The sequence below is a fragment of the Contarinia nasturtii genome, unplaced genomic scaffold (assembly GCF_009176525.2).
Source record: "Contarinia nasturtii isolate CC-2019 unplaced genomic scaffold, AAFC_CNas_1.1 Cnas_scaffold_1699, whole genome shotgun sequence".
In the NCBI taxonomy this organism is placed as follows: Eukaryota; Metazoa; Arthropoda; class Insecta; order Diptera; family Cecidomyiidae; genus Contarinia; species Contarinia nasturtii.
The window spans coordinates 1,560,448-1,584,213 of NW_022199032.1; the positions used below are offsets into that span (position 1 = coordinate 1,560,448).

General features: G+C 33.6%; 8 protein-coding genes across 10 annotated transcripts in view; 6 read left to right on the plus strand and 2 right to left on the minus strand.

The window, feature by feature from the left end:
- LOC116346973 overlaps positions 1-2,834 on the plus strand; it is a 26,815-nt gene extending 23,981 nt beyond the window's left edge. The window contains exons 3-9 of one of the 2 annotated variants that reach the window (XM_031777309.1): positions 1-238; positions 374-693; positions 771-924; positions 1,008-1,252; positions 1,342-2,010; positions 2,087-2,289; positions 2,381-2,834. In XM_031777309.1, coding sequence (XP_031633169.1) covers positions 1-238; positions 374-693; positions 771-924; positions 1,008-1,252; positions 1,342-2,010; positions 2,087-2,289; positions 2,381-2,540 — 1,989 coding nt within the window. In that variant the 3' untranslated portion in view covers positions 2,541-2,834. The remainder of the gene's footprint in view (positions 239-373; positions 694-770; positions 925-1,007; positions 1,253-1,341; positions 2,011-2,086; positions 2,290-2,380) is intronic. The other variant, XM_031777310.1, reaches the window with a different exon arrangement.
- LOC116346976 (adenylosuccinate lyase) lies at positions 2,818-5,650 on the minus strand. Its single transcript, XM_031777320.1, has 4 exons — positions 5,561-5,650; positions 4,946-5,214; positions 4,051-4,346; positions 2,818-3,983 (listed from the first exon to the last, which is right to left on the minus strand). The coding sequence occupies exons 2-4, from the start codon at positions 5,093-5,095 to the stop codon at positions 2,972-2,974; spliced, it is 1,458 nt and encodes a 485-aa protein (XP_031633180.1). The 5' UTR covers positions 5,096-5,214; positions 5,561-5,650; the 3' UTR covers positions 2,818-2,971.
- A 1,589-nt stretch (positions 5,651-7,239) lies between these two features.
- On the plus strand, positions 7,240-13,330 carry LOC116347086 (fatty-acid amide hydrolase 2-A-like). The gene is made up of 7 exons (XM_031777502.1): positions 7,240-7,985; positions 8,172-8,385; positions 11,773-11,990; positions 12,074-12,138; positions 12,210-12,435; positions 12,505-12,894; positions 12,969-13,330. Exons 1-7 carry the CDS (start codon positions 7,815-7,817, stop codon positions 13,239-13,241), a joined length of 1,557 nt encoding a protein of 518 aa, XP_031633362.1. The 5' UTR covers positions 7,240-7,814; the 3' UTR covers positions 13,242-13,330.
- A 2,011-nt stretch (positions 13,331-15,341) lies between these two features.
- On the plus strand, positions 15,342-16,312 carry LOC116347003 (protein PBDC1). The gene is made up of 3 exons (XM_031777369.1): positions 15,342-15,431; positions 15,565-15,663; positions 15,788-16,312. Exons 1-3 carry the CDS (start codon positions 15,429-15,431, stop codon positions 16,169-16,171), a joined length of 486 nt encoding a protein of 161 aa, XP_031633229.1. The 5' UTR covers positions 15,342-15,428; the 3' UTR covers positions 16,172-16,312.
- Positions 16,313-16,396: 84 nt separating this feature from the next.
- On the plus strand, positions 16,397-16,924 carry LOC116347040 (COX assembly mitochondrial protein 2 homolog). The gene is made up of 2 exons (XM_031777434.1): positions 16,397-16,609; positions 16,679-16,924. Exons 1-2 carry the CDS (start codon positions 16,529-16,531, stop codon positions 16,892-16,894), a joined length of 297 nt encoding a protein of 98 aa, XP_031633294.1. The 5' UTR covers positions 16,397-16,528; the 3' UTR covers positions 16,895-16,924.
- Positions 16,925-16,964: 40 nt separating this feature from the next.
- Positions 16,965-17,720, plus strand: LOC116347039 (protein Abitram). The gene is made up of 2 exons (XM_031777432.1): positions 16,965-17,394; positions 17,469-17,720. Exons 1-2 carry the CDS (start codon positions 16,983-16,985, stop codon positions 17,654-17,656), a joined length of 600 nt encoding a protein of 199 aa, XP_031633292.1. The 5' UTR covers positions 16,965-16,982; the 3' UTR covers positions 17,657-17,720.
- Positions 17,635-21,254, minus strand: LOC116347038 (transcription factor grauzone-like). Its single transcript, XM_031777431.1, has 9 exons — positions 21,001-21,254; positions 20,848-20,931; positions 20,075-20,775; positions 19,880-19,927; positions 19,127-19,264; positions 18,856-19,059; positions 18,667-18,779; positions 18,557-18,601; positions 17,635-18,358 (listed from the first exon to the last, which is right to left on the minus strand). The coding sequence occupies exons 1-9, from the start codon at positions 21,127-21,129 to the stop codon at positions 17,748-17,750; spliced, it is 2,073 nt and encodes a 690-aa protein (XP_031633291.1). The 5' UTR covers positions 21,130-21,254; the 3' UTR covers positions 17,635-17,747.
- Positions 21,255-22,728: 1,474 nt separating this feature from the next.
- The window catches only part of LOC116347027 (mycosubtilin synthase subunit C), a 7,183-nt gene continuing 6,145 nt past the window's right edge, over positions 22,729-23,766 (plus strand). The window contains exons 1-2 of one of the 2 annotated variants that reach the window (XM_031777412.1): positions 22,729-22,814; positions 22,898-23,036. The gene's annotated coding sequence lies outside the window, so the exon portion shown is untranslated. Of the gene's footprint in view, positions 22,815-22,861; positions 23,037-23,766 lie in introns of those variants that run through there. The other variant, XM_031777414.1, reaches the window with a different exon arrangement.

Genomic DNA, 23,766 nt, shown 5'->3' on the forward strand with positions numbered 1-23,766 from the left:
GACCAAGCAGACGGTATTAATATTTATAATTGGCTAAATAAACAAGAACCACCCAATACAATGGCAACCACACCGAACGAACGAACCTCAACACCAACCACAAGCACATCAACAAATATTGCTTATCGGCCGGTGTATAAACATTGGTTCTACAAAACAACCAGCGAATCGAAAAGAATATGGACTCCATTCTCATTCCCCGATTCAATGTTACTTGAAGAGGCATTTTTAAATAAAGGTGCGTTCTACTTATCATTATATTTCGTTTTTAAACCTCTATTACTCTAGTGTTTGATTGAGCTAGATAGCAACAAAAAAAATGATTAAAATTCGATTTTTCCATTTGTTTTGATTTCAATTTAATTTTACACAGATAAAGAAATTGTAACGACTGACGGTGGTCGATTTGATGTAAATATTCCGAAGCGAACCCGACACGCTGTTTATTGGTCGACTGAAGATAGTGAAGTGCGCCGGTGCTCGTGGTTCTACAAAGGTGTTGATTTCCGTTTAATTCCATACGAAGAGAATGTTGCGGAGCAGCTCGAAGAAGAATACAGGGAAGCATCACATACGGGCGAATGGCAACGAAAAATACCGCTTACAACGGGAGAAACCGTCATTTTTAATGGACCAAGCGATATCTTACACTTTTTACAGTCACAATCAACTGATGGATGGAATAATGCGGTCGTAAGTGACAAACTTAAAATTATTTTTATCCAATTCCCAATGTTTGAAATTATTATAAATCTTGGTAATCTTAACAGCAGAACACCGAAGTTAGACCACGAGCAGTGAAACGTGGCACCGATGAATTCACAATTGAAGACGGCGAACCGGAACAAATTGATCATTTATTGTTTATGGTACATGGAATTGGAAGCGCATGCGATTTGAAATTCCGAAAAGTCGAAGAAGTTGGTGAGTTTCAAATTACACAAGAGGAGGAATACAATTGGTTTTTATTGATTTTTATTAAATCTCAAATATTCTGCGTATTTCAGTGGATGAATTCCGTTTGATGGCATTACAATTGATTCAGTCGCACTATCGGAGTTCATGTGATCAGGGTATTGTTGGGCGCGTTGAAGTGTTGCCAATTTCTTGGCATAGTGAATTGCATTCAGAAGAGTCCGGCATTGATGAAAAATTGAAATCAATTACATTGGAATCAATACCAAAACTACGACATTTCACCAACGATACACTATTAGACATTCTCTTTTATACAAGTCCTGTTTTCTGTCAGGTAGGATTGATTTTTTCGTTTTTTTTTCTCATCAAAATTTGAAATTTAACCAAAAAAAAAAACAAACGATTTTCTCCATAAATTTCTAGCAAATTATTGAGGCTGTATCGGGAAACATGAACAAATGTTATGCAAAATTCTGCGAACGCAATCCAAGTTTCCATGGCAGTGTATCAGTATCCGGTCACAGTTTGGGTTCTGTGATTCTGTTTGATTTGCTACAACATCAACGTGTTGAAATCGAAAATTCAGAGAATCTAGACAATGCGAATCACGTTAAATCACCATTGAAACGACACTGTTCGCAACAAATAAACTATACCATTGGAAATGCTGGCACCGGTCAACCATATATTACGTATCCACAATTGAGTTTTCAGCCAAAACACTTTTTCGCTCTTGGTTCGCCCATCGGAATGTTTGTGACAATTCGTGGCATCGATGCATTGGGCTTAGATTTTAAATTGCCGACGACTGAACACTTTTTCAACGTCTTTCATCCATATGACCCGGTTGCGTATCGCTTTGAAGCATTGATTAATTCCGAATTGCAAACAATGAGACCAGTATTGGTGCCACATCACAAGGGACGAAAGCGTATGCACCTCGAATTAAGAGAAACTGTTGCTCGTGTTGGCGCTGATATTAAACAAAAAATATTGCAAACATTAAGATCAACCATTGATACGGTCTACAGTTATACAACGCTACACAAGGGTCCAAATGACACAAAAGCTATAACACAGGAAGTGAACAAGGTTTGTTTTGCATAGCAAAGCCATTAAATTGTTTGTGGTTGACATTTTTTTGTTTTCATTTTCGTTTGGTATTTAGGTCATCGAAGAGCAGCTGAATTTGGATGAACTTGAAACATCGGCAAACACATCCAGTGCATCGAGTGAAATTGATACCGGCGAAACGGATTTGGCACTTGGAAAAATTAATGGAGGCAGACGAATTGACTATGTATTGCAAGAAGCACCACTTGAAATTATCAATGAATACCTATTTGCACTTACAAGCCACGTTGGCTATTGGTAAGTTGTGTATTTTTTGTCCATTCACAACGTAAATATCTAGAATCAAACTTATCGCGACAATTTTTTTTTGTATTCATATCACTTTTAGGAGTTCGGAAGATGCAACTTTGTTTATAATGAAAGAAATCTACACGTCGCTTGGCGTGCAAGCGGATTCCAAAATACCCCAGGCAACAATGACAATTGAACGACCTTCACCAGCTAATTCTGTGAAATCTAGTCCAACGACTAGCAAGGATAATTCATGAATCGATGTTATGTTTTGAATCGAGCCTTTAGAAGGACGGCATAGAAACATGATCGGATTTTACGTATTATTATATATTTAGCGAACACTCGAGAATATGTTCAAAATTTATAAAAAAAAACGTTATTAATTTCGTTTTTTTTTTTCATTTGGGAAAAACTATATAGATTAATTTGTTACTGTAAAAAAAATACTTTTTTAAACAAAAGAAAAACATTTGTCTAGTTTCATATAAAACTATATATCAAAATTCAATTAAAAAAGAATTAAACAAAAAATGGGCAACATGTATCATATTTGAAACTTTATTAAATCAAAGTGTAAACAAAACACAAAATTTTATTTTCATTTCTTTTTTTTAGAAACTATGTTTTTTTTACAGCACTAGCCTCAGTGTAAGGCCCCGCGGGTAAAGTATTGTGCGCGTGAAATTTAAATCGACAATGAAGCCGGTTTCAAATCTTTAATGCTTTCCTTATAGTTGTCAAGCACTGGTTTGACTTCATCTTCAATGAATTCGACTACTTGTTGTGGACAACGACCGATGAATGTGCTTGGATCGAGAATTGAACCAAGATCGCTTAAAATTGGTGCAAAGTATGAATCTGCTTTGACGCGTTCAATTAAATCATTGTCTTTTCCGAATTGTTTCACCTGAGCGCCGGCTTCATGTGACAGAACACGAATCTTTTCATGGCAGACTTGTCGATCGCCACCTTTTTTCACCATTGCCATGATGATATTTTCCGTTGCCATAAATGGCAACTCTTGCAAAATATTACGTTCGATAACTTTTTTATAGACAACCAGTCCTTGAGAAATATTCAATAAAGTCAAAAGAACAGCATCGGCCGACAAAAATGCTTCGGAAAGTGTCAATCGCCGATTGGCCGAATCATCCAATGTACGTTCCAACCATTGTGTTGAATGTGTATTAGCAGCATTAATGCTCAGCGCAATCAAATGACGTGCAATTGAACAGCATCGTTCCGATCGCATTGGATTACGTTTATAGGCCATTGCCGATGAGCCGATTTGAGTTGATTCGAATGGTTCTTCAAGTTCCTTGCGATTGGCCAGCAAACGAATGTCGGTGCATAATTTATGAACGGTTGTTCCAAAACTTGACAATGCCGATATGATTTGTACATCAATTTTACGTGAATACGTTTGACCCGTAACTGGATAGCATTTTTTGAAGCCAGCCAATTCAGCAACGCGTTTGTCCAAATTTTTCACTTTTTCCTCGTCACCATTGAACAATTGCATGAATGATGCTTGTGTGCCAGTTGTTCCCTTGACACCACGGAAACGTAAATCATCACGGCACCGACGAAGCGCCAACTCGTCCAACAATAGATCTTGAATCCAGAGCGTTGCACGTTTACCAACTGTTGTCAATTGAGCCGGTTGCAAATGAGTAAAACCTAACGTCGGTTGTGATCTATTATTTAAAGGTAAAAAATGTCATTAATTCTGAAGAAAAAAACGGAATATCGATTCATTCTTACTTAAAATCATCGGCAAACTTCGAGAGACAATGAATAACACGGGCTATTTGAGGTAAAATCAGATCAAGACCATCACGTAGGATGATTAAATCGGTATTGTCGCCAACATAACATGACGTCGCACCAAGATGAATAATTGGAGCGGCCAGCGGACATTGTTCGGCAAAAACATGAACATGAGCCATCACGTCATGACGTGTTTTACGTTCTTCAGCAGCAGCTGCTTTGAAATCAATCTTATTCCAGTTGTCTTGCATTTGCTTGATTTGGGCGTCGGTTATTTCAAGTCCGAGCTCCTGAAAATATTTAAAAAAAACAGACACACACATACGATGCAATTAAACAATTTTAAAATGATTATCCTGAATTTCAAACAGATTGCATAATATGGCATATATGAATCCTCGTCCAATGTGTCCTTCTAAATCTGGTCATAAATAATAACCGTTATTTTTCTTTTCTAAACTCCAAAAGACCAAGGTAACATCTAAAGTCATTTATTTGGCTATGAATGAATGAATTGGTCATTTGCCGTGATTTGCATTCATTGTGTTTTAGTGAATGGTCAAACCGTGCTTTTCAAAACAGAACAAAAAAAATTGAAAATGAATATGCAAATACACGATATAGTCTACACCGGATTTAGTTGGTAAGACTTTCCATTTTCCGGAATAATAATAATTTACATACTTTGTATTATTCGCAAAGTAGAATATTCAAAAATTATATCATGCCATTTGCTTTTCAAAACATAAATTAAAAAACGGTTCCATTGAAAAAAAAAAAACGTACATAGAAACAAATTCTCAAATAATAATTCAATTAAATGGAAAATGGATATTACGACAAATCCCTTAATTCATTAGTAGTTCATTGTTTGTTTTTTTTCACGTACCTTTTCGGCTTGTGCAAGGTAGATCCATAGTTTGCGCCAAGTGGAGAATTTGAACTGGTCGCTAAACAAAAACTGCATTTCCTTTGTGGCATATCGTGTACTTAATGGCGAACGATAGCCTTCATATTCGCTGATGTCGCTTCCTGACATTGTTTTTGTGCTCTCATTCAATGTTTCCGCTCACAAAAATGATGTACTTGGTGTTTTTTTTCTAGCAACGAATTACTGTCCACGGTGACTGCTAATTACGTATTGGCACTTGGGGATATCTGCAATTACAAAATCACAATTTGACAGCTCATTTATTTCTTATCGCTTTCGACACTGAAACAATTTCCATGTAATCAATCGGCTAACAATCAACTAAGACTTTTTATATATGCATATTTGTGAGAGTGTATGGTTATTATTGAACATATGAAAACATCTGAACATGTTATCGGTTCGAACAAAACACAACACGAAGACCATTCTAACCAATTGATAAACTTTTGAACCGCTTTTCAAGCAAACATGTTGATTTTTCTTTTTTTTTCGCGTTCATCTCCAGTTGACGATTACAAAACTACAATTTGTTTTCCATTCGAAAAATAATGAATTGATTGTAAAACTTACGCAGCACAAAAATAATCAATGATTCCAAATGTGTTTAATTACGGTATTGCTATTAAAAATATCATAACCTCACATGTGATTTCAAATTCGCATACATACATTGAATCTGTCAGTGTGCGCTGTTTGTATGGTCCAAGATAAAGAGGTCGCCATACTCATTTTCATGATGAATTCAATTTAATAATTGAATATTATGAAATATGGATTACTCGTCCGTTTTTACGCTTTCGTAATCAATTCGGATGTTTGGCATACCGATTTAGCATTAAAGTCCTCGTCGGAGGATTTTCGAGTGTTTTTTCATATTTGAAAAAAAAAGATTATTACAGGCCAATGATCCAAAAACCTACTTTTCAATGACTGATAAGAAGTCATTTTTGGCAAATACAAAAAAAACAACGTAACAAAGTATGCATTTATTGATTCGATTTGTTACTAAAAAATGCCGAAAAACCATGATAACGACCAAAACCATGATTCTTATTATTATCCGTTTAGTTACTGTTTTCAGCAAGTCATATATCCAAACAATTCTCATGTGGATGTTTGAAATATACATTGAATGTGCCGTTTGTTCTGTTTATTTTATTTCAAAAGTCATTAGCGTGCAAGATGTGTTGTTTCATGCTGCTAAAACAAAGGTGAATGTGATGATATTTTGACATTGTTTACTGTTTAATGTTCCATAATGTACACCTTGATTCGATATAACCATAGACAAAATTGAATGCAAAAACAAAACGATTTCACGATAAAAATGAGATAAATGATATATGTATATTTTATACTTGGGACATGAATCTTCAGTAGTATTCCGTTAATTAAAAATAAAATTCTTGCTGCATTTTTTTTTTTGTAAACAATTATTTATTCAAGCACTCGATTTGAATTAGACAAATGACTTAGAAATGCAATGTGTGCGGTTTGTTTTGTAAATTGAATGTTTACTATTGCATTATGTAAACAAGTACAAACTGTATTTGTATTTTGCCGGAAAACGCATATTTTGTCCGTAATGGTTGCCAGAATTTAAAAATAATAAAATCCATTCTATATTTAAGTTGAATCTTATCGAAAGTTGGCGACCAAATAAAGTGCTGGCCGATAATCCAAAATAAAAAAAACCCGCCGATAATCAATGAAATGCTACTTAAATTTTATATAACGGAGAAATGAGCTTGAATGAAGCACACAATTGCATATGAAATCATAGACGCTGTGAATTAACGAACGATTGCGTATCACATACAATAGCTCTGATGATCTGATAATATAAGTAGACCAATTGATGTATGTGTATTAAAGAGAATTGATTATGGACTTTGAAATTTTGAAATTGCAATTGTATTTAAAGCCGTTGTTATTTTGATTAAATTTGACTCAGGTGAGTAAAGTACAGTGTTTTCTTTTGTTTGTCTCCGCTGGATACTGCACCATGTTCCATTCAATACGCTCAATCAACGATGTAACTTTAAAATAAACCTAATAATATATTTAGAAATAAATAAAAAAAATCGACTAGAAAATAGCAGAAAAGCAAACGAATGGAAAGAGACGAATTAAAAATAAGTGAGAGAGAAACAAAAATAGCAACAACCATCGAATAGGCAGTATGAATATGTAGCCCCAATGTAGTAGTAATAGCAGTTTACAAACTGAGTGAGAAGCAAAGGTTGAATCTGTCGCAGTGATAATATTCAGTTGTAACAAGGCTGTTGAAGTGGACGGACACATATCGTGTGTTTTTTGTCGTATCGCACGGATATGTGTGTATAAATATGTTATTTATTGCTTGTGCAAAGTGATATAAATTCTTGAATTAAAAAGAGAACGTTGTTTTTGCCTGTTTGTCATAAAATCATAGACAAAACGAACTTTTTCATTCATGGTTCTCGTTATTCTAATTGACTCAACCGACATCGAATCGTATTGGAACGCGTGCATAGATCATTAGGTCTTGCGAACTTTCGACTGTTCTATTCAAAATAAAATGCATATTTTATTTACTTATTTACATTTATTAAGAGTCTTCAATCAATTAAGTTTTATGTGTGATTTACCGTGAACATATACGGTTTTCGTTTTCGGTAAATTCATTTGAATACCAAGGAAATAATACGAACTGTTACGCAAAAGAGGAAAAAACAAGCCTTCAATAGATGCAAACAATATTTTTTATTTCAAATTTGAAATAATAAGAAAAATCAACATTACTTTGTCGAATTAAATATTTGTTATTAATTATATCAACAAAATGGAATTGCTACTTAGAATCGCCGCATTCTTTCTGAAATGCATGGGATTCTTATTGACGCCGTTTTTCTATCTCTTCAATCCATATAAAAAATTAAAAATTCCACCAAATAAAAATGAACTGTTAAATATTCCGGTCGTGGATTTGGCGCAAAAAATTCGTAAAAAAGAGGTACAAATCTTGATGTATTTATATTTTTAATGTATTTATCATGCTATCAGTGCTCACAAAATGTGATGTCGTATTCTCTTTACTTTATTAAATTAATAAATTAATTTTCGAATCTTTTTTTATCACTCAAAATCAATCTTTTGTTTTGTGTTTATTGCTCTTCTTTTTTTTTTTTAAATGGTTTAGGTGACTTCCGAACAAGTGGTGTTGGCGTATATCGAGCGTATCAAAGAGGTGAATCCAATGATAAATGCATTGGTAGAAGATCGTTTTGAGGCAGCAATTGAAGATGCCAAACGTGCCGATCGACTCGTTGAAACAACTTCCGAATTTTTATTGATCACAAATTATCCAATTCTTGGTGTTCCATTCACTGTAAAAGAGAGTTGTTCTCTCAAAGGTAAGTACATCATAAATCATAATTTGTTTACAGGTTTTCATTGGTTTTTCGTTGACCTTTTTCAATACCCTTGTTTGCGTAATATACATGTATTGATCGATTTACAAGTAAAAACAACAAAAACTCATTACAATTGATTGCATTGAACTGAACGGCGGTATTCATACGCGATTTGATCGCATTTTGGAAATTATCTATTGGGCAAGTGAACATTGAAGAGCAATTACCCATTTGGAAAATGACCATCGACAAAACAATGAAAATTGTCGAAATTCTTTTTACGGGAAAAACAAAACACATTTACACATAACGATAATCTATTTTTTTTTTTTTTGGATTCGCGGTTAACATGCTGATTAATAATGAAATTTTAATTTCAATTTGTTCATGACTTGCACAAATTACCCACCCAAGTAATTTGATTTGAAACAAAACAAAACAAAAAAACGAAGAATTGAATCCATAATGAAAGCGAAAGATATAAAGTGCAAATGTTAAAAATAATTAAATTCAACCGATTTGGCATTTGATTACATGTCTCATCATGCATCAAATCTACACACAAGACTAAACCATCAATGTTTTGGTTAGTTGGCACATGATTCTAAAAACAATGATGGCAAGGTCACACATTGATAAATAAACATAAATGGTATGGTCGAACACTAGCAATCTGGTTTAGTTTGCTTTGGTGCCGAGGGAATGATTATTTATTATTATTATGTGTGTGTATGTTTAAACTAGCTAATGATGTTCTTATCATGTTCTATGCGAGCATGTTTGTAACATTTCAAATCCGGTTCTATGCCAAATATAGTATCTCTCAAGAGCCTATGTTGTTTATCGTGTATCTCGTTTTCTCCATAAAAATCTTTTTTACTTAATTTTTTCCATCCATGCCATGAATTCTGCGAGTTTTAAGTACGTAATTTAAAACGGTTAATTAAAACGTTTCTTACTGACCGCATTCTCTTCTTCTGAATATTCTGTGCAGCAATCAAAACTAATGGTCATACATGTCTTCGTTTCTAATTCTAGCTTGTGTGTGTTGTGATTTCTAAAAAACGACTTTGCTGCATTTGTTGCTTTTCTCGACAATACTTGTACGTTGTAAATGATGATTATAGTACACATTAATTTTTGGTGTCGTTGTCATTACTTTGCACAAACCACAGCATTTGAATCAAAATAAAAATGGTCTATTATTTTTCAAATATAGAAATTTGTTTATTTGAAAGAAAAAAAGAAGAAATGTGATGCTTATATCCATAGTTTGCGCGAAAGTTCACGTATTTAAAATTTGACAATCTTGATTAGATGAAAATCATTTATGTACGTGAAACGATCGCCAAAACAATAAATTTAACCAAAATTGCATCATAACACTATATGTGAATACAAAATTGAAGCAAGTTTCCCATTTCATCTTTTGAAAACAATGTGTTGGAAACAACGTGTGCCACCACCACCAATGAAGATGCACATGCAGATGCAAATAAAACATAACATTGAAAATCCGATAAAATGAAGGCGACACTTTGGACATTCACCATACTTTTTTGCACTCCAGTAATGCAACATGATCAACTCACGTTAATAAATTTCCAATTCGGATGATTCAGCTTCAGTCAAAGCGAGTTGAATTAACGATATCAATCATAAAATTGCCGCCATGAGACAAGAGAAATCATGTGAAGCACTTGTAACCTGTTCTTATTTCTATTTTATTATTTATCATGATAAATTATATCGTTTTTTGATGAGAGATTTACATCGATTTCTATTTTTTTTTTTGCTTAATTTTGTGATTCATTATTTTACTATTGTTTATTATCAATATTTTTTTCACCAAATAAAACCATAAATTTGTACAAAATGAAATTCTAGATCGGAAATTTCTGATAAAAAAAAACAAATGTAACGAAGGTACGATTGGTGTTGATTTCCTACCCTTCTCTGGAAACTGGAGATTTTATTGATATCAATGGTTTGGAATATTTGAGCCCATAGAAAATAAACTATGCGCAAAATTCGCATGTACGATAATGGACGTGCATTCAGTATTTATGTATATTCGCAATAATCATAAACTGAGCGGTGTATATGTGAGTTTTGTGCTTTTTTTTTTTTTGGTTGATTGCTTGATTTCACTTTACAAAACAAAAGAAGTGAAAACGATACACGCGCGATCACATTGAAGTATCTTAAAACAGATTCCATGGTTCGATGTGTTAAAATTCTTTACTTTATTGACCTTTTTGCGACCATGTCTTGAACGCGATGCCGCTTTTTTCTTCGTTTTTTTTTTGTTAATGAAATATTACACAGTGGCATTTGAGATCTGGATTTATTGCGCTTTTAAAATAAATAGTTTTTAAACCATTAATTCCCAAATAGATTCGATTTATAAATTTGGCGTAATGTCATCATAAATGTTCTGCTGCTACTGTTGCCATAGCACATTAAAATCGATTTCAGTGGTGTAAAATACGATAATCGATGTAAATTTTATTAGATATACAGGTGTTCATTATAGTTCGATAATTTCATCGAATGAAATATATATCGTACAGCAGACTCAACGAAAGATAAAACGAGTCTCTTTATGTGCATTTCGCGTGTATTTAAGTATAATCATCTTTGTGACCTTGAAGTAAAATGGTGAACGTCATCGCTTCTCCAAAGCGTAAAATGCGTTTAAATCACTACATCCGAAAAGTATTTTGATATTTTCACCTGAACAAAAAAAAATCGATCTAAAGAAGAGGCCACATTTTCGAAACAAAAATCGAATTAATTGAGAATTTGAGATGAAAACAAGTCAATTTAAAATTCCTTCAACTTATTTCATTGTATTATGATTTCCATAATGCAAATTTAAAGATTCTTTGAACATTTTAATCGGTCATGTCTATCTATACGATTGACCGTGAACCAACAAGCAATTTATTCAAACGGACAATGACAGCTGTTCATATTATTGAAAATGCCTATCAAAATACACAGAATTTTGGCGCAATACCGTTGAAAGCACGACGAGTCGATAATTGGTTCCAGATCAAAGTTTTTAATTCACGCTTTTGGCATATAGCAAGTCGCATTTTTGTCATCATCTGTTATATTTTGGCCAAACATTAGGTCAACGAAATCGAAATTTGTGTATTGTGCGCTAAGAGATGAATATCGTGTATTTATAGGAAATGACACAAAGTCTTAGGTGCAAGTCAATACACACATTTTTTGTGTTACAAATACAAATAATCATTATTATATTGATGACCATGACTCTTTTCTTTAATTCAAAATAAATTAAGCCAAAAAATAAATTCTTAATGCAAAATATATTTACATCATCCACTTGATGGGTTCGTTTATATTTTTTTATAGGTATGTCATATTCAGTCGGTTCGTTGCATAGAAAAGGAATCAAAGCATCTGAAGACGGTGAAACGGTGGCGTTACTCAAATCTGCTGGCGCAATTCCATTGCTGGTTTCAAATACACCGGAATTTTGCACAAGCTGGGAATCATCAAATTTGGTCACGGGCCGTTCACTAAATCCATACGATACACGACATAGTTCGGGGGGTTCATCTGGCGGAGAGGTAAACATTTATTGAATCCACGTAGATTCTTTTTTTTTAAATACACTTTTTTACTTAAACGCACATCTTGATGTGAATTTTAGGGAGCGCTTATTGGTTGTGGTGCATCATTATTCGGTATTGGCAGCGATATCGCTGGGTCTATAAGGTATTCATTGGAACAACATTTCTATTAAATTTTTTTTTACGAAATCTATTCATACATTTTTCTAATATAAGGGTTCCAGCACTTTTCAATGGTATTTTTGGACATAAACCAACTGGAGGTTTGCTGTCGGTCGTCAATCACTTTCCTTTCTCGCCCGACGAACGGTTTTCCAACTACTTAGTCGTTGGTCCAATGTGCCGTTATGCAAAAGATTTGCCAACGCTTCTTCATATTATGGCCGGAAAAAAAGCCGACAAACTTCGTCTTAACGAACCACTTTATACTAAAGATATAAAGGTATTAATCACTTATTTTCGGTATTTTTTTAAAATTAGTATCATATTATTTATTTTTTTGCATTATCAGATCTTCTACAAGGAATCGGCTGGATTTTCATTGGTCGATATACCAGTTCAAGAAGAAATCAAAATTGCTATACGAAATGCAGCCGAACATTTTCGAATGAATGGTTTGGAGGTGTCAGAAGCGCCGATGGGGTCATTACAAGAATTAATCGAATGTGGTTTGGCACAATTCTTTGCAATCCAAGATATCCCATTGATTCTTCGCGACACGGAAAATCCGAAAAAAATCCACAGCGTATATAAGGAAATATTTAAGAGCATTTTCGGTTTATCGAAGTACAGCTTTGCCGGTTTATTCTTTGCTTTCTTGTACGAAACAAATGGTTTAATCCCAAAACGGAAAATATCCAAATACGTAACAATGTTTGAAAGTTATCGTCAGGAATTTTTGGTAGGATTTACAATTTTCAATTTATTTATTTTTTATCAAATTCATGTTTAAAATATCTTTGTACTAATTCATAGAAAATGCTGGGCGATAATGGTGTACTATTTTATCCAACGTATCCAACAACAGCTGTTCGACACAACGATTCACACTTAAAATTAAGCGGCGTTGCTTATACGATGATTTTCAATTTATTCGGTTTCCCATCGACGCACGTACCATTGGGTCAAGATCGAAACGGTTTGCCTGTTGGTTTTCAAATTGTTGCCGCACCATATCAAGATCGATTATGTTTGTGTATCGCAGCCGAAATTGAGGTGGCGTTCGGCGGTTGGAAACAACCATTTTAATTAAAAACATTTAAAATTTAAACGTTGGAATTGTAACTTTTTACTAATTTGTGATAATAAAAAGGAATCGTTTTGGACAACAAATACTAGTTCAGTTGTTTCTCTTCAAAGCACAAAAAATATATGACATTTTATTAATTTTACTACACGATTGAAATTGTTAAGATTGTTTTAAATAGTGTTAATTGAGAATAGTTTATTAAGTCTAGTGACGGCGCAAAAATTATGTTTGAATCAATTAGAATTAAAAAAACTTGCCAACTTAATTATAATAGTAATTCACGTCATTTATTATACTTTAAATAAGTAAAAAAGAATGTAATATAGCAAAAACTTGTTGTAAATTTTTGCAAAAGGAATGTAGTTTGATTTTATTGAATGGGCTGACATCAGCGTTTCACTCCACAGCGCTGTCCCATTACTGTTTACCACGAAGACTTTTGGCTGCTCGGTTTCCCGCCTGGCCCGGTTCGTCTTTCCTTAGCCAACCTGCACACATCGGACTCCTCCATTGTGCGCATATTGATGGTAAACTTAATGCGGACGCCGTGTCAACATGAACCATCTGATATACAGAACCCCCAATCTCAAATCATTCCACAAACCAGACCTCCGAATAGCCGGATTACAGAAGGCGCTACGCTTCCAGTCGATTATAAGAACGCTAAATATGAATGTGTTGTTTCATTTGGTTTGGTTTGTGCCTTTACTACACATATGTGTTACGTGTCAATATACAATACATCGTATAATCTTTTTCATATCTTTTTTTTTTCTTTACCCGAAAACATTTTTGACTGCTAAAAATAATGCTATTTCTTCGAATTGTTTTTCATATTACATTTATAATTTTATTTATTTGGCATTTATTTTGATCGATAATAATTTATCGATGTACACGCAGTCAAATGCTTAACAACCGCAAACGTTGTTTTGGTTGTGGTATGAACTTGCTTTGTCTTGGAAAAACACATAATCGATACTCATAGTAGCAAGTTTTTTTTTATTTTTATTGTTCAATTATAATACGGACATTCTGTACATAATTCATCATTTTTATGTGGTTTTTACATTTTTAAATCATTTATCATTATTGTGATGTCCGATTCGACTTTCAAATTGAGTTAAAAAATCATGTTTAAGTTTGCACTTTGAACGCAAACATTACGTTGTTAAAATACTATGACGAACAAAGAAATTCTGTATAAAAAAAGAATAAACTTTTTAAGAAAATAGAATAAAACGTAAAAAGAAAAATGGTGAATTTCATTGTAAATTTTTGCAAAAGGAATGTAGTTTGACTGTATTGATCAGGCTGACATCAGCGTTTCACTCCACAGCGCTATCCCATTACTGTTTACCACGAAGACTTTTGGCTGCTCGGTTTCCCGCCTGGCCCGGTTCGTCTTTCCTTAGCCAACCTGCACACATCGGACTCCTCCATTGTGCGCATATTGATGGTAAACTTAATGCGGACGCCGTGTCAACATGAACCATCTGATATACAGAACCCCCAATCTCAAACCAGTCCACAAACCAGACCTCCGAATAGCCGGATTACAGAAGGTGCTACGCTTCCAGTCGAATATATGTACGCTAATTGTCGATGCTATGATAGTTCAATGCATTTTATTGAATTTTTACATTTTCACCAATGAAACACACAATTTTTGTGCAGTTTTTTGCATAAAATTATTGTTCATGACTATTAGAACCATTCTGTGCAAGAAAAAACTTGAAATTTCGATGATAATTATTAAATTTTTACCATTTTCTCTTACAAACTCGATGGACATATTGTTCGATATACACTGTTCAGTTTTAAACAATAACATGCCATTGGTATCAAGTCTCGATGGTGCAAACTTTTTTTTCTTCGTCCGTTTTTCATCAAGCACATTTTAAATTTTTTCTCATTGAATTCTCAACAAAATTCGAAAATAAAAAAAAATATTTCGCTGAAAATTTTCCATAAAAAGACTAAAAATATAGTATACCATTTTCATGGCATTCATACAAGAAGAATAAATGCATAGTTAACAGTGTGATTAAGCCCGAAATGTCATGTCAGAAAATTTGCTCTTTGTTTGTATGCTTAGTTTGACAGAAATGTGGCTGTACATATACGCAATAATAATAGATTTGCCGCACGTGGATTTGAAAACAAAGTGAAAATAAATTGGAAAAATGGTAAGAAATATCGATTAAAATTGAATTTTCCATTCAAATTCAGAAATTATCAACGATTGTTTACCGTAAAAAATCAAATGGAATGAATATTAACGCGAATAACATATGAATTTTTGTGTGTCTGTATTTTTAGGACGTACTCAGCCGACCAGCTGAAGAGTTTGGAAACGATGAATCTGTTGAAGCAATGTGGGCAATGCGGGCATTCGAACATGCCGAAATTCATTTCAATGTGAGTGGCAACAAAAATAGTTTAAAATACAAACAAAAAAAACGCGTCAAAATGATCCGAACATTGTAATTCGGGCAAACGAAGAAAACATTTATAATGATTTGTTGTTATTTTGTATTTTCAGCTGCTATGTAGTGTTGATCCAAAACTATTGAAATTGACGCCATTCGATGATCAAATCTATCAAACATTTCGTGAAGAATTTCCGAATTTCAATGTGGCCAAAATCACCGAAACCGAATTGAAAAATCCCTCGGCAAAGCATAAGTGGCGAAGTTTTATTGAAAAATTCAATAAATTGGATGACTACAGTTATGGCACATTGATGCGAGCTGATGCTGGTCTCGATTTTGGGCCACACAATTCCATTTTAGTTGTACGTATTCAATTTTGGGCAATTGAAATTGCGCGAAATCGCGAAGGATACAACGATAAAATTCGCTACAAATACAAACCAACACCAATTCAAGTCGAAGAAGAAGAAGACGACGATCAACAACAACAATAATAATGACATTTCCATTTCCGGCAAATGCCTCAAATCCATCATCTAATGATTAAGTTAGGATAAATTTAAAACAGCATAAATAAAAAAAAAAAACAAATTGAATCTATATTGAATAAAGAAAACGAAACAATAATAAATCGAATGAACATCATAAATGATGAGTTGATTTCATTTTTCTCTCAAGTTGTCACTTGTCATTGGTAGAGGTCGCTGCCTGTTCACACGTGATGGACAATCAATCAACCGCTTGACTTTTTTGCTTGGAATATATTTTTGGTTAGTTCAAAGAAAGTAACAAAATAAACTTAAAATTAAATGAGCTTTGTGTTTGGATCGAATTGAATTTGAACGTTCGTTATGCATCCGGATTTATCGCCGCATTTGCACACTGACGAATGTAATAAAATAGTTCAGGAATTATTTGCCTGTCGCAAAGAAGTGAGTCACGTTCAAACGTATATTGATATGTTTATATAATTTTCAAATGGAATTATTGTTTCATTTTAGCATTCATTTTTGAAATTTTTCGGCAAATGCAATGGACCATATGATCGAATGTTAGCCTGCATGAAAAAAGAACGAGTGGCAAAACGTGACAGTAATGCACAGAACGCCAAAGAGCAACAAGCATTGAGAAGAGAACGTATGAAAAACGATAAGACCGACTACGATTCATTGTTGAAACAATATCGAGAAGAAAACAAAAAATATACATCAAATTAAAAACATACGATAGAAACAACGAACATAAAAAAATACAAGTCTAGTGAATTTAGTGTGAATAATTTATATACATATATATATATAAAAAATGACAGAAATTGATTTGGATCAATATTATTTCAAGCCCGAAGAAGAGGTGATTTGTGGTGAATTGGTGCCTCCAATCACCGAATCTCACGATTTCGATTATGATAACTATCCATCAGTTGTGGAACGATACTATAAAAAATACTATTATTTTCGCAATAATGACATTGCCGAGGCTCACACACTCTTGAATCATTCGAATGGCATTTGTTTGGTGGGTTTGGCCGATACGCATATCGCCGTTAAAAAAGGCATCAAATCAATAACATTTGATGTTGGCGGTGTCGATCGAAGCAAAAATCAAGTATCGGGCAAAGGTAAACGTGGTGCAATGCAACTTCAAGCAACCACTTGTTTGGCGATTGTAACATGCGAAGATGATACCACATACCGTGTGGCCAGCACTACTCAGGGTAAATTGCGAAAATTGCTTAATTTTTTTTTTCATTAATTGTTGATTTATTTCTTTTTCGATTCTCTACGATAGGTAAATTGGTTGAAGTGAATGAAGATTTATTATCGAATCCAAAACTCATTGGTCAGGATGGTGACGGTTATATTGCAGTTGTACTACCAAAACTTGAAAAATGTCAACAACAACTTGAACTATTGTCCAATGAAGAAGAATACCAGGCAAAACTAAAAGAGCATACTGAGAGTAATAAAATCGTTTAAATTTTATTCGTTTATCTAAAAAATGAAATAAAAAGCGAATAAAATGAGATACATTTCTGTTAAATCGTTGCGTTTTCATACAAAAATAACATCATGTTCGATCATTATTATCATGTGATTTAACTTCGAGCACGGTATATTCATCGCCTGTATCGGTTGTAAGTATTAAATGTGTATTACGAATTTCGGTGACATGAAATGTAGTCTCGTTATCATCATCCTCATCTGGAACTTCAATCGGTTGTACAATATCTGCATCATCTGGTTGATGTTCAGGCTCAACATTCAATTCACCCTCTTCAACGCCGGCTTCAATTCGTCGTCGACGCCGTTCGGCCTCCTCTTGCCGCTTCATATCCGCCAATTCTTTGGGATGTGAATTTTTGCGATGTGTATAAAAGTTTGTCGAACTATTGAACGAACGATCACAGAATGGACATTGATATTTTGTGGTGGACGCATGCTGGGCAACATGTACGGTTAATGCACGTTTCATTTTAAAATCACGACCACAATAATCGCAAACAAACGGACGCTTATTTGAATGCCGTGTCACCAGGTGACGATTCAAAAGAGCCTTTTTCTTTGTTACATAATCACATTTATCACAACGAAATTGAACATCACTGTGCAGAACCATATGCGTTTTAAGGCATCGAAAATTCATTAGCCATTTTCCACATTTGGTGCACTGCATTTGACCTACAAGTTTTTTTTTTCGAATAAATTTTTTATAGTTTTTAAAATTCAAGCAAATATGTATATACATCGGAACATCTCTACATGCAACAGGCAGATATTTTAATTACAAATTCGTACATATAGATGTTCTCCCGTGTATAATTGTTTTACTTGATCTTTTTTTTTTCTTTCAAAGAATCGAAACAAACAAAAAAATACCTTTCTCTCTTGGCTGATGAATTGTCATCATATGTTCATGCAAACCTGTAAAAATGGACGTCTATGAAAGTAATTGGTTTTATTGTTGAATTTAGTCGTTAGTTTATTACCTGTACGCGATGAAAAATTCTTTGCACATATATGACAAACGCTCGTTTGTGATTTTTTGATGCCACTGTGTGCTAGTTTTTTATGCGTGGAGAGGCCACCCGGTGTATCATACCTAATCAAAATAAAAATGAAATAATTAACCGAAGAAAAAAAAAATTGCATGAAAAAATATATAAAAGTAAACTTACGTTCGACCACACACATGGCAAATATATTGATGGCGTTCTTCGGCCGGCTTATGACTAATTAAATGAATGCGAAGTGCACTCTTCCAACAGAATCTCCTCGAGCATTCAGCACAAGCGTATGGTTTTTGGTCGTCGGGTAAATGAGTTTGTTTGTGACTCTGAAGGAAACGCGGTCGTGTAACAATATAACCACATTCATCGCATCTGTGTCAAAATGTTTTTGTTCGGATTGAAATGTTAAAATTGTTCACTTTTTGATCGTAAAACTTACTTGAACGCATCCGGCTGTAGATGTCTGCACATATGCATTATAATCGCTTGGTATCGAAACAATTTTACTTGGCAACATTCCACGTAGCCGGGTTCTTTATGCGTTTCTGTATAATGATCGAGCATGTCATTTAATTGCCTGTAAATGTACAAATACCAGGGTGATTGATAAGTAATGTGCCTAATGAAAATGGAAGGCATCAATATCAAATCTCTAGTTCACAAGTCCGAATCGCATTTCTAGTTTGACCTCGAATTTCGTCGAATTTCGTGGGACTGTGATTTATCAAACGAAATCAAGCCAAAAATGCAATCTATTCTAAATTATATATTTAATGGATAAAAAAACTGCTTATGAAAAATGTTCTATACCCAAAACTGGTTATGCAAACAAAGGCAATGTTATATGCATTTGGAAGCTAATCGCTTTAGATTAGCACATTAGAAAGGTCGTGCACTATAACTGCTTATCTTTCAAGTAAATTTATAAAGTGAAAAATTAAAGTATATTTCGAGGTTGGTGTTTTTCGAGGGCTGTTACTTCTGATTCGAAGCACGGACATGCAAGGTTTTGGTGACGGTATTTATTTAACAACTATAGAGATTTAATATTGATGCCCACTGTTTTCACTAGGCACACTACTTATCAATCACCCTGGTACACAATTAATATTTACACAAAATTCTCATGCAAAAAACAATTAGAAAAAAAGCAAATACTTGAAGAAATAAATTCGAATGGAAGTCTACTTACTTGAACCTTCGCTTTTCCTCACATAGTTTACATTCCAAATTATAAAATCTGATGTTAGAAAGCACACAATTAGTACATAATACTTTTAATTGATTTTACGGTTGTAAAAATAACTGCAGTTATTGCAACTATACATGTATAGCATTCCTTCACCCTTTTTACGGTTGAGTGATTTTTTTTTAAATAAATACATACCTGCAAATCAGTGAAAATAGTTCTTTGCCTTTAACCTGTAGCAGACCATCCTTAATTATTTCTTTTGGAAATTCAGAAAGAGTCTCTGGCGATGGCCAGTCCTCATTGTCCGAGTCTCTGGAGGGAAATTCATCGTCACTTTCACCTTCTGCCAAATCATGTTCCTCAGCTACACAGTTATCTTCTAAATTTTTTGATTTCGATTTCTGTAGTTGTTTCTTATTATTTTCGACGAATTTTTGCGAATGTTCTTGCTTTATTTTAGCGGCCGCTTGGCGAACACTTTTCCTTGTACTTTCTGTCTTACAAACGAATTTGCGTTTTGTTTTGCGTCGTGCTCGTGTCTGCGGTGACATTGCATCTTTGGTGTCTTCGGTTGCAAGTTCATTTGTTTCCATCAATTCGATGCTTTCATCCTTTTTCATTTTGTTCTCATCAATTTCGTTATTTGCATCAACATTGTCCACTTCCAGCAATTCAAACTCTTCAAATTCAGTGTCCACAAGTTTTTGTTCATGTTCAGCATCTTCTTCGGATATTACGAGCACTTCAATCGTATTACCATCGTCATCAACAATTGTGCTGTTTTTATTATCTCCAACGATGCGATTCGATATGATTGGATCGGTTTCATACTTTGGCCGCAGTACAATGTTTTCATATTCAAACTGAGTTAAGTGTGTCTTTTGGATATCGTTAATCTGAGTATGAAATAAAATGAATGAAAATGGTGCCAATTAGCGAATAATAATTGGAACTGAGTCCAAAAGTACCTTTTCATAAAATCGATGAAATGATTCCAATTGTTGTGTACACATCCAACATACGGTGCTTGGCAGTCCATCGTCTTTATCCACCTTAAAAAAGGATATAATCTTAGTCATGTTTATACAAATACCATAAAACAATGCACATTTCCAAACTACCGAAAAGTATAAATATTTTCGAATTTTTCCGATGAAATCGAGTTCGGTTCCTTTGACACTGAATATATTTGTGGTGTCAATTGTTTCATAATAGCACAAACGACATATTTCCTTTTTATTCTGATTCATTTTTAACACACATTAAACATTGACATCAGCAATTGAGATTAAATGTATTTTTCCATCAATTTGTTTCGATAAACATCATTGTTGGATCAATGTTGTTTATAACATTTTGGTGTTTACGTTTTAGTTTTATGTTTGCATTTCTATCAAAATGAGCAACATCCAATGTTATAGGGTTGAACTGTCAAAATGAGCAACATTCAATTTACCGCGAACCGTATACCGCGAACCGTTTTCTTTTTATTTATTTGATTGAGTTTCGTGTTTCTATTCAACGATGTACATAAATTATTACGTGGTGTCAATCAAATGATTATTTTTCAATTTTTCGTATGCGTTTGTGTGCGTAATAATATTAAATATCCATATAATTACCATTTAAATTGAAAAAACGAAGAAAAAAAAACCTCAAATGAGAGCGATTTGAAAAAGAAACATGGAACGTTTAGTTGATGCCATTTAATAAAATCAACTCCATGAATAATAAATGAATTTAATAGATGTCCTATCTGACCGAATACGGGAGCTTATCGTTTAATTTGTTTCGCAGACATTTTTCAAATCATTTTTTTTTTCTTAGTGAATTAATTTCCACTAAGGTTCCTCCAAGCTTCCTGTAGATATTTGCGCTACTTTTGATGAATGATGTAAAATTAATGTGATCAATTAACGCAAAACATTTTTCGTACCAAATATATTCAACCAGTCATAATCATTTTTTGATTTATTATAAATGATTTAAGCTCATTATCATAATTCATAAACTGTTTCAAACGATACAAATTAAAAGTGATACATTTTACTCTCTATTCTCCCCCGACAATATCATGACCGGATTCATGGCAATCGGCTATTTGTATCAATCGATCAAGATGATATTTACCTTCAAAATTGAACTGCACCTGTACCGCTGGGAATTTGGATATCATTTTCTAAATTACTACGAATTAATTGTGAAAAAAGTAATTTAGTTTGAAATGATCGGTACCATTTGCCGGCCCAAATGCTGACATTTACAATTGACTTTGGATTCATGAGTATTCTTTTGTTGAAGTTAATGGAAAATTGTTTTTTTTTTTTTTTTAAAACTGAAGAGATCCTCAAAAAGATGTAAATTCACGGTATGTCTTTGCCAGGTCATTAAGAAGTGGTAATCCAAAAAAGTCGTAACATTGAAGCATGATTTTATTAGTAAACAAATTTATAATTGTGAATCGGAAATCCCGAAAAAGAAACACAACACAACACCAATACGAATTCGTATTCAATTTGTGTATAACGAGTGATTTTGAACGAACCATGACTGAAGTGATCATTGTTTTTCGTCGCTGAATTCAGTTCAGTTCAGCATCACACATTCAATCGTATGTATAATGATATTTAAATATTGCGTCTTTCATTCAGTCATTTATGTTTATGAATTGTTTCAAGAGCGAGTTTGGTTTTTGTACACGTTTTTTTGTGAACATATATGTTGTACGCGAACGGTGTAGTATTTGTATAGCATATAAATGCAATTGAAACGACGCACGTCCAACACTCAACGGTTCTGGTTCGTCCAACAAAACATTCGCTGGCCCAATGGAAAGGGAACACTTCTTACAAACATATAAAGGAAGAGCATGCTTGGCGATCGACGCTAGTTCACAACTATACGCTATCAACTGAATTATTACTAGTACAACAAGGTATTGACCGTGTTTATATTTTTATTTTAAAAAAAATCACAAACGTGATTAAAAAACCTTTTTTTTTTGGTGAATTATTCCAGTTTAAAAATAAATAGTAAATGTCGATTTTGAAATCTTTCAATATCGATTGATGAATTTTCAGTGGAATTTTCAATTCCTTCAGTTCAAAAATTAGAAGAAATCAGTGAGACAAAGCATCGGTGAAAAGCAGAAGAAAAAGTGAGTTTATTTTCATTCTAAAGGATTCAAAAAATAATTTTAGAAATTTGTCGTTTTTTTTGCTCCGTTCTCCATTCATTCAACATTTGGAATGGTTTAATAGTTTTGATGGGTTTTCTTTTGTTCTTTCGAGTTTTTATAGCGAATTAATGTGCTTCTGAATGGTTTGTGACGTTATAATTTAAAACTGTATATCATACAGTTTACAAAATAAATTTGAAGAGAACCTTTGATTGAGATTGACGGTTTTATTGGTTTTTTTTTTGTTGTACAGACACTATAAATTTAACCATGTATGCCCTAAAAAATTGTTTGTCATTTCTTTAAAAATGTCTTCTTTCTACCTTGTGTGCCAAAAACAATCAATTATTTGATTCAATTACGAGATGCTTGTCAACAATGATTTGCAAAATGTATGGTCGTCATTGTGATTTCTTGGATTGTTTCTTGCGGTCTTCTTTATATTTTCATATTGATAAATTGAGCTCTTCACATAATTAGGCATGGCGAGCGAGTGATGAGTGTCAGTCATTTCGGTTATTTGCTCTTTAAGGGGCCACACTGTTTCGATTTTAATACGGTGACTTCGTGCGACCTATACAATTGGTGCAGCATCATCAAATTAATTAACCGGACGTGCAATTGGTTTAATTATAAATTGAAATATCTGATGTTCTCTTTCATCTCTCTCTCTCTCTCTCTCTCTCTCTCTCTCTCTCTCTCTCTCTCT

Excerpts from the sequence above, each read along its gene's own strand:
- LOC116347086 (XM_031777502.1), top strand. The coding sequence starts at position 7,815 with ATGGAATTGCTACTTAGAATCGCCGCATTCTTTCTGAAATGCATGGGA. Across the intron at positions 7,986-8,171 it reads AAAAAATTCGTAAAAAAGAG|GTGACTTCCGAACAAGTGGT; the intron begins GTACAAATCTTG and ends TAAATGGTTTAG. Across the intron at positions 12,139-12,209 it reads GATATCGCTGGGTCTATAAG|GGTTCCAGCACTTTTCAATG; the intron begins GTATTCATTGGA and ends TTCTAATATAAG.
- LOC116347003 (XM_031777369.1), top strand. Across the intron at positions 15,664-15,787 it reads ATGCCGAAATTCATTTCAAT|CTGCTATGTAGTGTTGATCC; the intron begins GTGAGTGGCAAC and ends TTGTATTTTCAG.
- LOC116347040 (XM_031777434.1), top strand. The coding sequence starts at position 16,529 with ATGCATCCGGATTTATCGCCGCATTTGCACACTGACGAATGTAATAAA. Across the intron at positions 16,610-16,678 it reads TATTTGCCTGTCGCAAAGAA|CATTCATTTTTGAAATTTTT; the intron begins GTGAGTCACGTT and ends GTTTCATTTTAG.
- LOC116347038 (XM_031777431.1), bottom strand. The coding sequence starts at position 21,129 with ATGAATCAGAATAAAAAGGAAATATGTCGTTTGTGCTATTATGAAACA. Across the intron at positions 20,776-20,847 it reads TTCATCGATTTTATGAAAAG|ATTAACGATATCCAAAAGAC; the intron begins GTACTTTTGGAC and ends TTTCATACTCAG. Across the intron at positions 19,265-19,879 it reads GAGGAAAAGCGAAGGTTCAA|GCAATTAAATGACATGCTCG; the intron begins GTAAGTAGACTT and ends GTACATTTACAG.
- LOC116347039 (XM_031777432.1), top strand. The coding sequence starts at position 16,983 with ATGACAGAAATTGATTTGGATCAATATTATTTCAAGCCCGAAGAAGAG. Across the intron at positions 17,395-17,468 it reads TGTGGCCAGCACTACTCAGG|GTAAATTGGTTGAAGTGAAT; the intron begins GTAAATTGCGAA and ends TCTCTACGATAG.
- LOC116346976 (XM_031777320.1), bottom strand. The coding sequence starts at position 5,095 with ATGTCAGGAAGCGACATCAGCGAATATGAAGGCTATCGTTCGCCATTA. Across the intron at positions 4,347-4,945 it reads ACCTTGCACAAGCCGAAAAG|GAGCTCGGACTTGAAATAAC; the intron begins GTACGTGAAAAA and ends AAATATTTTCAG. Across the intron at positions 3,984-4,050 it reads AAGTTTGCCGATGATTTTAA|ATCACAACCGACGTTAGGTT; the intron begins GTAAGAATGAAT and ends TTTAAATAATAG.